Source organism: Podarcis muralis, chromosome 7 (genome assembly GCF_964188315.1).
Source record: "Podarcis muralis chromosome 7, rPodMur119.hap1.1, whole genome shotgun sequence".
In the NCBI taxonomy this organism is placed as follows: Eukaryota; Metazoa; Chordata; class Lepidosauria; order Squamata; family Lacertidae; genus Podarcis; species Podarcis muralis.
Window position 1 is genome coordinate 23,506,413 of NC_135661.1, and position 16,619 is coordinate 23,523,031.

The 16,619-nt window shown below is 41.5% G+C and overlaps 1 protein-coding gene across 1 annotated transcript in view; it reads right to left on the reverse strand.

Annotated features, from left to right (window-relative positions):
* The window catches only part of CTNNBIP1 (catenin beta interacting protein 1), a 43,595-nt gene that overhangs the window by 16,036 nt on the left and 10,940 nt on the right, over positions 1-16,619 (reverse strand). Inside the window, exons 2-5 of the mRNA XM_028740718.2 lie at positions 11,266-11,351; positions 8,522-8,629; positions 6,847-6,968; positions 5,013-5,103 (exon numbers count right to left, since the gene is read on the reverse strand). Coding sequence (XP_028596551.1) covers positions 5,013-5,103; positions 6,847-6,942 — 187 coding nt within the window. The 5' untranslated portion in view covers positions 6,943-6,968; positions 8,522-8,629; positions 11,266-11,351. The remainder of the gene's footprint in view (positions 1-5,012; positions 5,104-6,846; positions 6,969-8,521; positions 8,630-11,265; positions 11,352-16,619) is intronic.

Genomic DNA, 16,619 nt, shown 5'->3' on the forward strand with positions numbered 1-16,619 from the left:
ACAACTGCATAGGCCTGACAGAATGTTGCTAAAAGCAAACCTTCCTCCATATCCTTCAAAGTACAGTGGTGCCTCGCAAGACGAAATTAATCCGTTCCGCGAGTCTCTTCATCTTGCAGTTTTTTCGTCTTGCGAAGCACGGCTATTAGCGGCTTAGCAGCTTTAAGAAAAAGGAAACAAACTTGCAAGAACTCGCAAGACATTTCGTCTTGCAAAGCAAGCCCATAGGGAAATTTGTCTTGCGGAACGACTCAAAAAACGGAAAACCCTTTCGTCTAGCGAGTTTTTCGTCTTGTGAGGCATTTGTCTTGCGGGGCACCACTGTATCCTTTTCCTTTGTTCATGTGCAAAAAAGAAGATCCTAACTGTGTGCTAGCAGGAAGGAACACACAGAACAATGCAAGGCATCCCAGCAAAACAAAGTACAGTATTACAATCCTGAATCCAAATCTTATCTGACCCCCGTCTACTTTCAAACCTCAGGCAACTTTCTTCCCCTAAAACAGTACTCTACAACCTTGGGTCCACCATTGCTGTAGGATTACATCTCTCATCATGCCTGATCACTGGCTAAGCTGGCTGGGGATGATGGGGAGTCACAGTTCAACACCAAATGAGGACTTAGGGTTGAAGAATATTGCACAAAATTCACAGTGCAGGCTGAGTGGCTCCCCTAGCCTAGCCCATCAACCTATCTGCACAGAGTATATTTGCATCTCAGCTCTGTGCTCCCCAAGGGACCTGGCTCTCTCCAAGAACCAACAAGGCACGGTTGCTGCAGCAAACAGTGGTGGTGGAGTCACCAAGGTCCTACTTTAACGACCACAAAGATTCTGCTTTCCAGTCTCATTATGCAAATAACCAACCTAACTGCAACCTCTTCATTTTAAAAAGCAAAAAACCCCAGATGCATCCAACTGTATTTGCACAGAGCGTTTCAAGAGTGTAACGCCTTTCAGTTTATCTGACAAGTAGCAGCTTAGCACAAACCCTCAAGAGCTGCTGCTTTTCCTCCTTCTTTAATAGGTGGGGAACTAATGCAGAATAGATCAAAACAGATGACTGAGAAAGAAGGCGGCCAACATTCCCTCAGGCATGTACTTACAGATTAAGGCCTCCATTCTTCAGATCTTTCATACCTCTGAGCCCCTGCCGAAGAACAAACCTTGGAGTTTGGTTTCAAAATATCCCTCGGTGTCAAAGACTCCAAGAGGAACAGCTTGCGTTTTGAGAAGTACTGTGCTAATTACCTTCCAGTGAATTGTTAACATCACTTTCAATGCGGCACTTCCAGATTGCAAGGTAGGGAATTCTAGAGCTTTCCAGCTTTCACCCATGTTTCTATGACAGCCATGCAGCTTATTCCCACTCTGAACTCCTCCACAGAACTTACGAGCATCTCCAAATCCTTTCTGCCAACATACTTGGCAAATGTCTAAATCACACTGAAATGGGAGCGCACCCCATCTGTTAAAGAATGAAGACTGAACAGCATAACAGATAGATAGATAGTTAGATAAATTTATTGTCATTGTCCGTATATACACAGTATACACAACAACGAAAATCAAACACCCACCCAAAGACCGGGTTCACATACACATTTGCACGTATCTCCATCACTCTCATCCTATTCAGACATAATCTATAAAAACATAACATAATCCAGAATATAACATAACCTATTAAAGGCATAACATAACCTAAAACCTATCTCATTCCTTCCTACTCCCTGCTTGCTATTCCTTGCAGCTGGCCCTGAGATCATTATTTAGTGCAATCAGAGCTCTTGGATAGAAACTATTCAGAAGGCGTGTGGTTCGTGTTTTCATTGTCCTATATCTTCTGCCCGAAGGCAACAGTTCAAAGAAGTTGTGAGCAGGATGGGTGGGATCTCTCAGGATATTGTGTGACTTCTTCAAAGTGCGAGACGTGAAGATCTCATCCAGGGTTGGTAGTTGGAGCCCAATAACATTCTGGGCAATTTTAATTATTCTCTGTAAAGCTTTTTTATCCGTTTCAGAGCTGCTCCCATACCACGATAATATACTATAGGTTAAGACACTCTCGATGGTACTGTGATAATAGGACAGAAGTAGGTGCTGAGATAGATTCAGTCCCCTGAGCATTCTCAGGAAATACAACCTCCCCTGCACCTTCCTCACAACCATATTAATATTTGCAGTCCATGAGAGGTCCTCAGAGATATAAATGCCCAGGTATTTAAAACTACCAACCCTCTCCACCTCCTCGCCATTTATGTGCAATGGTAAAAATACACTTTTCTTTCTCCTAAAGTCAATTATGAGTTCTTTGGTTTTTTTGGTGTTAAGCATAAGATTCTTTTCTTTACACCATTGAATTAACCCCTGTACTTCTTTCCTATAAGCAGTCTCATCGTTCTCACTAATGAGCCCCACCACTGTTGTATCATCCGCAAATTTGATGATTGTGTTGGACTTATACAGTGGGGTGCAATCAAATGTGTACAGGGAATAGAATAACCGACGTTAGATCATCTAACGTGGCTATTCTGCACATAAGAGACCAATGTCTTTGGGTGAAGTGACAAAGTAACCCTACCCAAAGACAAGATTTGCCACTCAGCAACCAGTTACCATTTTCTAGGGTTGAGGTAGCCAAAGTGGTGCCCTCCAAGTGGTGCTGGACTACAACTCTCATCAGCTCAGCATGGCCAATGGTCAGAGATTATGGAGGTTGTAGTCTAACAACACTCGGGGGGGGGGCACTAGGTTGGCTGCTCCGGCCTAGGGACTAGAAATTGAACCAGTCTTCAGCATACATCTCACTGCTTTCTAGCTATGTCAACAAAGGCATAGCTGAGCAACTGCCACAGTGTTTGCCATTGCAGAGGCAGGGAGTTGGTCCAGATGAGAACAGTATATGCAAAAGGCAGAATTTCTATTAAATGGAAAAAAGCAAAACCTTCATGTATGATCAAGCTATGAAAGTTTGAGTTTGCAAATTTAGAAATGTGGCTGGATTCAGGAGAATGTGGAACTCCACAGTCAGGATCTGAGGAACCATTAAATTAATACCCAGCCCCAAAGGGGATTTAGATGGATCTTTGATGCACATCAAATCAGATTTTAAAATTTCCTTCGACACCTAGATGCAAGATATAGGGGTAGGTGGGTAGGAGGTAAATAGACACTATTTCTAGGGGAAATGGGAATATTTTAAATTCAAGCATCTCAGAGGTTCTGAAATTGGTTTTTATAGGAAGCTACTGCCATCTAGTGGAGAAGATCTCCATTCAGACAACCAATTTCAGTTTGGCTAATTAAGACACTGGAATATACTTGATGTTATTTAATTACCTCCATGGTTACCTCTTCTCCTGTCCACAGGATAAGAATGAGAAAAGCAGTGACTCCCTAGAGCATAAGTTCTCAAGAGCAGTTCCTGTGAAGCTCTGCAGGTTTAAGATACTCTTGGTTTAGAGCAGTGGGAGGGCTTCTGCAGCCCTCCAGATGCATTACCATCCCTGACCATGGGCCATGCTGGCTGGGGCTGATAGGAGCTGGAGTTCAACATCTGGAGGGCTGCACTACATAAGCCAGTTCTCAATATTCTATCACACTTTAGAATGACAAATTAAAATAATTATTCAACATGTCTGTATTTCAATTTAAAATTTCCCCAGCAGTTTGCAATCACTAATAAACATACAAAATGGAGAACTGTGGTTTAGTGTTAGTTCACAAACAGGGATCTTAGTTCATGTATAAACTGTTAAATTTAGTAACCTTTAGTAAAGTTTAAAGTTAGTAAACTGACATCAATTCTGTTTTGGACTTAATAGGGAACTTGACCTAAGCAAGACTGGCATGCCAAGGAAGGGATGTAGCAAGTGTGTCCCAATGTCCATTTTCAGCTGCTAAACTATGGCTTCAAAAGCTGGGCAATGTATGACCAAACCATGTTGTATTTTTTGTACTTGCCAACTGAGTGGATGTTTCAGCTTGTTCTGTACAACCTTTGGGGGATCATAGATATCTTACCAGCTGTGCATCCACAAGCTACAAGACTCACATTGGCATCAAAATTAATACATTTCTACATTGGTCTCTTAATTTTGGTTTAATGCCTTAATGGGGAATCCTTGAGCCCCACCCTCAAGAGCTTTTGAGGAATAATGCTCTAAGAACAAAATGATTTGTAACCTCCTTCCTTCTAACAGAAGGCATCAGAGTACTCCAAGGGTTACTTCCAATTTTGGAAACCAAAACAATTAATGTCACAATGTCAGCAGGGGGCTGCTAATACCAAAGAGGGGAGATGTGGAGTCAGAATTAATAATTCCTTCTGCAACTACAGATGCAGCTTAGCTCACGGCCAAGAAAATGATCAAAACCCAAGTTCCATCATACAGGAGCCTGGAACCTACTACTGTCCTTCAGTGAACTCCCCTGCTGATGGATCGAGCATTTGAAGCCCTTGTGGCTTATGCTGCTTTTTTGTTCCTCAAGCATCTCTAGGGTATTTAAAAAGAACTTCATCCATCATTAAAGCTGAATTTTAATCTTCTGCATCTTACATAGATCTTTGCTCCTTCCCCTTCCCACAAAAACAACAGCAGACAAATGTAATACAATCAAATGTTTGACAAATTTATGGGGGCACAAGACTTAGCTTTCTTGGCAAAAAATTGTGTTAACTTTCTTGCTGATTTTGGATTTATTTTAGCACAGGGAGCACAAAGTTTTTCCCTTCCTGAGTCTTGATCTTTCAACATGGTAGTATCTATGCTTTGGAACTCCCTGCCTATGAACATTAGACAGGCATCCTCACTGTTTTATTTTAGATGCTAGATACAAAATGTTTTATTTCAACAAGTCTATCCAGATATTTACTTTTTTCCTAAGTAAAATAATATAAATAAACCTATTCTGTAGCTTTAAAATAAATTTAAATCCATTTCCACAAAGACCACTTATACCAATAAATATTTGGAAAGCTTACATGTCTCCCTTTCCCCTGCTACTCACCCTGATCAATTGAATGCTGAGGAAGTTGGCTAAGTTGGCTATTCACTACCCCTGCGTACGTTCTCAAGAACTCCTCTTCACTGGTGGTTAACTGTACAAGGACAAAGAAAAGCAAATCCATAAATAGAAACTCAGCAGTAGGGTCTGTGCTTATTTACTATTCAGAGTACAATTCATCACAGTTCGGTTCAGTTTTCCTTACTGTCACTTGTACCTGCTTCCAGTCACACAAGAAGGGGCCATAAAAACAACTTCCCCTTTTTGTGAAACCACACTAAATGGACACCACACTAAATGATCCCCATGAAATCAAAAATAATTTGGAGACAGCTACTGTTTTATTCATCTAGACATGGCAATATAAAATGAAATTACTTTGCCCAATAATTTAAAAAAGGAGAGACAGAGAGAGAAAAGAAGAAAATCCAGGTGCTACAAAATATTATTTATTATAAGCCCAGTGAGTTTGGGGCGGGGGACATTTAAGGGAACATTTTAAGCAACATTTCTAACATACAATGAATACTGAGATAACTCCTGTATCCCTGGTGTGTTAATAAGCATTCCCTTGATAAATGAATTTTTCTGAAATACATTGAGCTCACGGGAAGTAATATTTTGTTGCACTTGAATTTTCTTCCCCAAGTTCCTCCAACCCCCCCGCCCAATAGTATTGCTACCCTGATTCTGCGGTTGGCTTCCTAAGACCAAGAGAGCCTATTATGTGTTGAAATAAGCCAAAGAGTAGTCCCCGACAAGTCCCCAAGTAGACTCTATACAAGCGTCCATATATCCAGCAGATGACTAAAGAATGCACAACTGAAATTATGTATTCCTCTATTGATATCATACATTCATTTTACATTTTACAGTTTTAATTTTCAAAAAGGAGTAGGTAGAAAAATTACAGAAACCTAGATGTAGTATCTGCAAAATAATTACTAGCATTTAGGCTATTAGTCATCATAGCAATTATCTTGAGATCACAAGTGAGAGAATGAAAATGCCCTCATTTTGTCCTTGTGGACTGCCTTTAGGCACCTGGTTGGCCACTGTGAGAACAGGATGCTGGACTAGGTGGTCCTTCAGTCTGATCTAGTTGCAAAGCTTATCTTTTGTTCTTATGGGATAAAGGTACCACATTCAAAGTTATCTGCTCAAGAGAAACTGGAACCTTTAAGGAAAGCTACAGGTAAAAAAGGGAAAGGACCCCTGGATGATTAAGTCCAGTCAAAGGTGACTATGGGGTGCGGCACTCATCTCACTTTCAGGCTGAGGGAGCCGGCGTTTGTCCACAGACAGCTTTATAGGCCAGGTGGCCAGCATGACTAAACCACTTTTGGTGCAACGGAACACCGTGACGGAAACCAGACCGCACGGAAATGCCATTTACCTTTCCACCACAGCGGTACCTACAGTATTTATCTGCTTGCACTGGTGTGCTTTCAAACTGCTAGGTTGGCAGGAGCTGGGATACAGCAACGGGAGTTCACCCCATCATGGCGATTCGAACCGCCAATCTTCTGATCAGCAAGTCCAAGTGGCTCAGTGGTTTAGACCATAGCGCCACCCGCGTCCCTAAGGAAAGCTATAGAAGAATGTAGGGAGGCTCTTAGTCACAAAAGTTACCCCTCTAAGTTGCCCTGTACAACAAAGAATCAATTTGAGGTGAGCAAGCAAGAAAGGTTTTGGAAACTGGAAAATGGCTAGCTCTCTTTAAACCCCTAGAGTGCCACAAAAAACTATCATGAGCACGGTGTTCTAGAAGGCTAGTACAAATTATGCTGAACTAGTAGCTTCTGTGAGGGTCTACAAGGCTGCCTGCAATACTTACATTTGATCCCATCTTCCTAAGCATTAGCAGGACTCTGACTTTCTGCTGAATATACATCTCCTCCGGACTCTTCCCGGGGACACCCTCACGGTTCATTCCCCTCTTCCCAGTTCCTGAGACTTCTAAATATTAATCACCAACAAAAAAGATACAAGAATGGTTTACTATGTTAAGAATAATAGGCAAGGAAAAGGCTAAGTATTAACAGTTAAAACCAGCAATACCCTATCCATAGGAGCTGCCTAGTTAGCAGCAGTTCTTTCCTAAACCAGGGATGTGGAGCCTGTGGCCCTCCAGATACTGTGAGGCTCCAGTTTCCATCTGCCCTTGCCCACATAGCCAGTGATCAGTAAGAATGGAAACTGTAGTCCAACAACACCTGGAGGACCACAGGTTCTCCAACCCTGTGGTACACCATTTAATTCAGCTACAAAATGTCATAACTATCATGCTGGATCTCCTGGGAGTGCTCAGCTGGGGCCACAATATAGTAAAGGCTGACAAGTTCATTTTCCACAGGAAAATAAATGGTTTACAGCTGCCTTGAACAAAACGCTGTCAGGAGAACATGTTACAATGCTGCAGTCCTGTGGGTACACCAACAGCATTTGACGCAGAAGCAAGTGACCAGGTATTGAACTCACTCTTTTTTTTAAAAAAATTATTTATACGTTTCAAATTTATACATTTCACTAATTTTACAACCATTTTAACATTTCAAAGTTTGACTTCCTTCCCCCTCTTTCTGTGGTTCTTTATTTTTTAATATCTTCTGCATATTCAAATTCATTTAATTTGATCATTTAATTATCTACTTTAAATATATACTCTTCCGAAACTGCATATTGTTCCGAAACAATAATCCTGCCAATGTTTTTATCTGTTTGCAATTTATCTGTAAATATTCAATAAACCATTTCCATTCTTTTATAAAAAGTTTGTTATCTTGATTTCTTATTCTTCCGGTAAGTCACTCTTCCTTGGGAAGCACGAGGCAAACAGGCTCAATTGACAACAACAAGAAATCAAGCCTTTAGTATCATCGGCCCAGACCTGTGAAACACTCTGCTAATAGAGATTCAGTGAGCACCTTCTGTGCAAACACCTGCTGAAAACTTTTGCAGGCCTATGCAGCTAATTAAGAGTACATCCCCCACAATGGTTCATTGAGGTTTGTTTTTTATTTCTTTTTTGCTTTTGACTTATTTTTAACTTTTTATTACAGTGGACCCTCTGGATACAGACTTAATTTGTCCTGGGGGTCTGTACTTACCCCAAAAAGTCTGTATCTGGAGGCGTTGTTTCTGCGGCACGGCAAAACCCAGAAGTATACAGTTCCGGGTTTGCCGTGTTCGTAACTCGAAATTACGTTACCCGAGGTACCACTGTATTTGGTTTTATGTTTTTATATTGTTGTAAGCTGCTGGGATATATCTTTATGAGACAGCAGCATATAAATATATTCACAAATAAACTTTTACAATTAATTAGCAGCAACATTCAGCCTGACTGCTAGCTTAATCACCAATATGAATGTCTAACTTTGCTATATTAAGATACTACGCACAGATGACAGTTTATCCATGCAGCCTTTCAATTCCTCCAAACTGCACAGAATGGATCGTAGTTTATAAGAAGAAAAAGAAGTTAAGAATAGACCAACAGCTAACATTACCTGCTTGCCTAGTAATCTCAGGCTATGAGAATGTTTAATCAAGAACAGCCAAGGAAGGAGGAATCAAAGATGCAATCTGCGCTTAGGGAAAAGCATGCAGGGCTCCACCTACAAGAAACCATACAAGGAGAATGAAATGTAGTATCCATATTTGATTGGGTGCATTGTAATTTCTATATCATTTGTTTAAACAAAATAAAAAAAGTGATACTATGTTCTGGCAATCTGCGCACAAACAGTTTAACCAAAAGCTCACTAGTTTCTTGTTTGGCAACTGCAGTGTATGTTGCTGCTCTTAGGCAATTCATTTTTATCTGAAATAAGTCATAATCTTTCAAGAGGACTCAGCTGTCCTTTCAAAGGGCAATAAATGCCCATCAAAAGCAAGATCAGGATATTAGGGAGCAGGCTCTAACAAATTCATCTACTGTGACTCTAGACCTATCAACAGATAAGCATGGGAAGTTCTCCAGAGGCTTCAAAATTAGCCAGATCTTGAAGGAAGCATTCCTCCTCAGAGATGGAGCAAGTTATAGCAAGATGGCACATGTCACTGCACCTTCCTGGCACCATCACGTATTATAATCTTAACTCCTTTGAGGCCAACACACCGTTTCTCATGTGACGTCAGGAACCAGTCTGTTGACTATATGACAGAAGATCTCACTTTGCCCAACAATGGCCCATGAATTTGGGTGGTTGCTCCACAAATGTGGAACTCTAAATTGGAGACCTGCCAAAGCCCAATAACTTTTTAAGGGTCCTGCAATGCCTCTTAATTTAGCTTGTCAGCAAACCTATGGTGGGAAGGGCCAGGTGAAGGAATGTTAGTATAATGTGTTCTAAAGCCACAATATATCCCAACAGACTATAGGCGGAGTTATGGAACAAGTCAGACACTCTGGAAATTAAAAGGAAGGTGCTTCTTTCCACCAACAGGTGAAACACATAAATAGCTTTTTAAAAGGAAAAAATGAGCATTTTGTGCTTCATTTTCCAGCAGGTGGCACCACTTACCAGGATCAAAAAACACCAGCCCCATCCCTCAGACAAATTTTGCACAATTCAGCAGGTAACCTTAAGCCAGGGGTGAAGTATCTGTGGCCTCTGGGTGTTGCTGGACTACAACCCACGTAATCCTTGACCTTTGGCTATGCTGCCTAGAGCTGCATACAGTAACATCTGGAGGCTGCAGTTTCCCACCCCTGCATTAAGGTGAACAGTACCCTTCCTTTCACTTCCTTCCTAAGGTGGAAGGAATTAAAATAAGAGTAGACTAGAAGTGGGAAAAGGAAAAGGAAACAGAAAAAAAATTATACAGTTATGATTATTCAGTTCTGGTTGTGGCTGAATGGCATTTATCTCTGAACTGCCAACATGGCATTCCAATAAGGATGATAGTATAAACCTTGTGCCTCAAAATATACTAGAAAAATGAATGAATGAATCAGAGGGAAACTTGACAACATAATTACGAGTCCCTGAATGTTAGAGTCACTACGGTTTAGATCGGGGTAGTCAACCTTTTTATACCTACCACCCACTAATGCATCTTTCTTGATGGTAAAATTTCCTTACCGCCACCAATGCTCAATGTAAGGAGGATTCAGCTTGTGCCGTAGAACCCCCTACCACCCACCCAGAATCCTGAAACGCCCACTAGTGGGCGGTAGGGACCAGGATGACAACCCCTGGTTTAGATAAAAGACAAACCTTTACTGCTATAGGGGCATTGAAGCAAGGCATTATTGCTACCATCCAGCAAAACAGCCAAAGATAGGCAAAAAGATCACGTGCAGAGAAGCTAATCATGCTAATCCTCCTCCTCTGGACTCGGCAGCTAAATAGTCAGGTTCCAATTGAAAATATAAGCCAAACCATGGCTTAGCTCAGTATACAACAGGAGCAAAACAATTGGGGAAAAGCTAAGTGGCTACAATCTCCTCTCTGGGAGCCTGAATGGTTTGGCTTAGTGTAATGTGAGAACCAGGCCACTATCAAGAGATGGTGTTCTGTTCTGCTCACAGTATACATTTTACCTCACTTTCTGATGAAGCTCTAGCAGACTCTCTTTGCCGAGTCCTCAGAGGGAAGAATTTCTGCAATCAAGGGGCAGTCACTTGTCTATAGGCTCTTACAGTCCTAACTGGTGAATGAACTTAAAAAGGTGTTACTCATCAATTTTAGACACCAACGTGGGACACAGGGGTGATTATGGTTATTTGGGATATGTAGAGCTAAGTGGTTTTAAGTAGCCCACTGAAATTGTCCACAAAGACAACATGAAACCTGTACAAATGCTACCATGTTGGTTTTAAGACACATCCAAGCTACATAGGTGAAGGCAAGCTGCCCATTGCATCTTCCAATATACAATAAATTGGAATCAAGTTATGCTTGCTGTATAATTTGAAGGCTCAAGGGCAGCCCCTGGCAGTTTCCCCTGCAAGCTTTACTGCCTAAATTCTTCCTCAGTCCTCACCCGCCCCCTGGCATGAAATAATAATACCACAAACTAATGAATGGAACCACCACATATATTGATCATTTCAGGACTGAAGAGCCCCATTTCTATCAACAAAATATTCTCAGCCTAAGTATCTCAAGAATGTTGGTAGCAGGCCTTGAGGGTACGGACAGGTGCGACATTTCACAAGAGGCTGTCACATAGATTCTACGCTACTTTCATCATGAATACTGGAGCTCAAAACAAAATATTGGGTTCAGGCTGCTGTTCAGTTTACCTGGCTCTGTTAAGATGGAGAAATGCTCCCTGGACTATTCGCCTCGCCTTGGTTATCACAACTTGGAAACACTGCAAAATGCCACCCTGTGGAAACAAAACAGTGATTTTAATATACAACTTAACACAGATTAAGGTATGCTAAGGTATTTAAGGTATTTTGGACTCATTCAAGTGTTGTCTAACAAAAAGCATAAGTTGTCTTCCTTGTAATTTATTTGTACCCTATTTCAATAAGCTTTGTTGTTCAGAAGCAAAATCAAACTTCTCAACTGCTGAAAAAGAAGCTTCTGTCACAAGAAATCAAGAGTTTAATCAAAAGAAGGTAAATTCATTTATGTGCCACAAATAGACATGCAGGTGGAATGATCTCCCTCCTCTGCCTTTTCCATTCCCTCCTCTTCCCTTGTGTTACTTCTTTTTTTAAGTTTGTAAGCCTTATAGAAGGGCCTTTCACTGACTGTTGATAGGAGCTGCTTTGGGAAACAATAATTGTCTGAAAAGCACCAAAAATACTAATCTATCAAGACCAAAACCATGCAGATGACTAGGGATTGTGGGGACAATTGATGTGATTGATTTAAAACATAGTAGTAAGAACAGTAGAGGAGGTGGTAAACTTGTGTCTGGATTGCTAAATTTCATACTGCTTGGGTTAGGGTGGGGGTGCTCACATGATGGAATGTTACAAACAAACAAACAAACAAACAAACAAACAAACAAACAAATATCCCCACAGAGAAAAGTGATATATCAGAAAGAAGGCTAAGACAGAACTGCTTATTCCAAGCAAGCTTGCTTTGTAGGTGTAGGGATTCAGTTTCTTTTTCTTTTTTGTAGGAATGACTATTCTATCAAATGAGCTGTCATCTGTAGCCTGAAGCAGTATAACCCAGATACAAGTTTAGCAAGTCATCTAACATGGGTGAAAAGTACAATAAATTTAATTCAGTCATTGACTATAGAACTACATGGTACAATTTGATTTCAAAATCCATGGCTGGGGTTGATGTCAGTTGGTTTCAAACTTTTTCCTCAATGACTTGCCTGCCCAGAAACCCCTGTGCCCTGCCACAGAACTGTTGTGTATTCTATAGCAGCCTAGGGCACCCTTGTATTTAAGCACTAGCCTCATAACCATAGACGACCAGGAACTGCACACAGGCAGGTGCATTAAATTCTATGCAGACAGGTGAACAGGATGGCAGAGGAACCAGCACAGAAACCAAACAGGCTGCTGGAGGAAAGTCCCCTCTTCCACACCCAGTACAGAAATGCAGCTCATAGTCCCTCCTCTGCCAGCCCCCAATAGACTAGTGATTCTTTTTCTTTTCTTCTCTTTTTTGCATGCTATTAACTCGTGGGGGCTTATTTACAAGACTATTACAAGGGGGCAGTTCACATAAGTCTCTGCCCAAGCCTATTAGTTCATGCAGGGCAACAATGAGACCAAAGTGTACACTGTAAACAACACCCAACCCTTCCCTATAGCTGTGCATTTCAGAAAATATCAGTAGCAGGAGGGCAAGCTGTTATTCAGGGAAGCTTGTCTGCAATTAGTGATTACAGAGGAACCTAATAAATGGCTGAGGACCCTCAAGGTTCCTTGAACACCGGTTGAAAAAATTGTTGATTTAAGGAACACACACACACATTTCAATCAGAGGTCAGAGTCTGGTAATCCCAAGTGTCAGCTTATTTCTACTATCCCACAAAGCATCTGGAAGAGATGCCAAACTAATCCCCAGAATGTCACCATCAGGAGGGGACACTACAGCTGAGATTCCTGCAAACCCTCCTCTGCACTGCAACACACTAGGAAGGGCTAGAAGCACATTAAAAAGAAAAGTCAGAAGTATCATCTTGTCTCTGAAAGAGAAAATTCCCCGAGGAGAGAAAGAGCTATTTTAAAATCTTTTAACAATTTTTTTCACTAATTACTTCCTGCTATCTTTGCTTTCTAAATCTGTAACAGAGCCCTAGGACATCTCTGACAAAAGGGTCATTTACAGGAACCAAGTGATCTTTTGATGTCTACAAAAATGAAACACCCGCTTCACACCCTCAGCAAACGAGCTTCAGAATTATTGAGAAAAGGAACAGGCTAGAACTACAGAAAACATCCATTCCAGCTGTATCCGTTTTATTAACAGACAATACTTTGTTATTATTTCTCACTACTGCAGCAGGATGTTCTCAAAGCATTGCTGTGAACACGAGTATAGATACACCAAAGCACCCTTCTCTAAATTAAAACCCTCCAGATGTTTTGGACTACAACTCATCACCTCCCAAAAGCACAACTGTCCTAGCTGGGGCTGATAGGAGTTGTAGTCCAAAACAATCCACAGACTCTATGAAAAAAGTAAATATCTCCTTGATACCAGGAGGTATCAGGAAAGGATCTCAGATATAAATTGCAAGCTGAGATCTAACCTAAATGTATCACGACAACAACCCACCGATTAAAGCAACTCATACATAAACATTAAAAAGCAGATTCCAACACTTCTGACTAAGGACACCTATGAAAACAGTAAAATATGAGCAACCTCCCCTCTTCACTTTACACAAGTCAACCCAGAGATTGTAATAATGCGGGACACAGTTTCCTGTTTCTTCATATACAGTGGGTTGGATCTGGGCTACATTAATCACACTTAAGTTTCATTGTTTTAAATGTGACTAAAGGATGATCCACTTAAGTCCGGATCTAACTCACTGCCTACATGTTCTTGCACCCAACATAAATATATACAGGTGGCAACCATTTTGCACAATTTCAATTGACGCACGACCGCAGACACATGGGTAATTTTGAACCCGGAAGGGGGCATAACGGGCAGGCTTATGTGTGCTCTGCCAACACGTGCAAATGCCTGGAACGCAGCCCCCACACAACCAGGCAGTTGCCTGTATTACAACTGAGCAACGTGAAGCCCAGAGTTCCAATGAATGCATTCAAAGCCACAAAGAAAGTCAGTGACAGAGGCTAAGTGCAGTATCTGATGACCTTGAATCCAAGGACCACACGGCCATGTATAAGGATTTTCATTTCAACTAAAAATCTGAAATGTTCAACTACACATGGACTTTCAAGAAATAGGATCCCCAAATACTCTGTAACAGGATATTTTGGGGGAGACGTGGGGTGTGTATGTGTGGAGATGACTAAGGTCCCAAAAGCAAGCAATGCTTAGCAAGACAGCTGTACGACAGCTGACCCATCACCACCAAGGCCTGCATAGTATTGCACATTATGCAGTTTATGGAGAGCCACAGTGGTTTCAGGAGGCACAGCCAAATTCCACAGGTACCTCAGCCATGGATGTAATGCCAACCCCAGTTACCCTTTTGTGGAACCTGCCATTACTTGCAGTCATGTATACAATCAAAAGTACCGGTATGCTAGGGGACTACCATATCTACCATTATTATCATGAAGTAAGCCACAGTAAATAGGGACGCGGGTGGCGCTGTGGGTAAAAGCCTCAGCGCCTAGGGCTTGCCGATCGAAAGGTCGGTGGTTCGAATCCCCGCGGCGGGGTGCGCTCCCGTTGTTCGGTCCCAGCGCCTGCCAACCTAGCAGTTCGAAAGCACTCCCGGGTGCAAGTAGATAAATAGGGACCGCTTACTAGCGGGAAGGTAAACGGCGTTTCCGTGTGCGGCTCTGGCTCGCCAGAGCAGCGAAGTCACACTGGCCACGTGACCCGGAAGTGTCTCCGGACAGCGCTGGCCCCCGGCCTAGAGTCTGTCAAGACTGGCCCGTACGGGCAGGGGTACCTTTACCTTTAAGCCACAGTAATCTTCTTCCAAATCACCATTTTCAGCAGAGGAGCACCATATACACACAACCAATTCTCACAACTTCTACACAAGGGCTGCTGAGCTGACACTCATGGGAGCAAGTAAAGTGATTTAGACTCTTGACACAAGCCCTGGCCAATGTAAATCTGACTAAGAGTGCATAACTACGGTACTTCACCAACAAGTCAGAGACCATAGCCTGTTCTACCTCTGGTATTTTAAAGTGACCAATGCATAATTAATTGTCAAGTAATAAACTGACTATACAGAAAAAGAAGCATATTAAATGCTTAACATAAAACTTAAACAGTGTTCTGCATCTAAAAGTCGATCTCCTCACATTCTATCCAGCTCTCTCACTAGCAAGGAGACAAAGAACTTGAGAAGGATCAACATCCAATGGAACTGGATGTTTTATGGAATAAACAAATGTTATTCTAGAGCAGAGGATTTCCAACCTTTCTACTCCACAAAAGCCTGAATTTAAAAACTGGCACTAAGCTGTTCCCTTAAATGGACACTGCTATTCTCCAGTTTAATCTCTGCAGCTATGCAGGACACTTTTAATGGTTACAATATGATCCCAACAGGCAAAAGGATGTGGCATCTTCAAGACTTGTTTATTTACAATGAGATCTTCCAACAAACACCAAATAACTGAAATCCAAAAACCCATTCCACACTTCTGATTATTTTGTGCTCACTCAATGTGATTCATGGCCTTCAACCGCAGGCAGCTGGAGACTGCATTAATTCACTTCTCCAAAGGGATGTCAGCAACACAGAATTCATATCCATTTTTAATTGAACAGCAAGATCAAGAATACTTGATGGCTTGTATTTTTTTAGGTTTTTTGGAACACACCAAGCTTCTAAGGGACGCTCAGGCCCATTGGTATACAATTTCAGCCACATTTGACTTCAAACTGAATTCTCCAATGGTAGTTTCCATCCAAGTGGCTAATACTGTACAGCTTTAAGACAAAGCTTTTACAGTCCTTCCCATGAAAATAATGATAATAATAAAATAAGCTGCAGTCACCTATATATTAATTTCTAAACCCAAATTGGGGGAAAATGTTCCTCCCCTGGTCATGATCTTTGAATTTCTATAGCTTCTTTCATGAACAGATTTCAAAACACATTGAGAGCATTAATGAAGTCAAATTCAAGAACTCCCCTAGGTAATGCTGCCTGACCACATCGAGTCAAGTTAACTGTGAATTATTGTTGAACTTGTTACTCTCTTCTGTCCTTAAGGCATAAGCAACCTATTGCATTTTTTGCAAATATCACCTTGTCAGCAGAGAAAGACAGCTTCTGTTGTACTTCAAGCCAGCCAGCCAGCCAACATATCTAGCCTTATTAAAGTCAGTGTTCATTCTAGAGAAAAGTTACAACTTCATTCTGCCTTCAGGCAACTGCAGTATTTGGATACATAAAGCAGAAGTGTGTTTTAATCAACCTCATCAACCTGATGCTCTCACAGATGTTTTTGGACTACAACTCCCACTGGGTGCAGCTGATAGGAGTTGTAATCCAAAACAT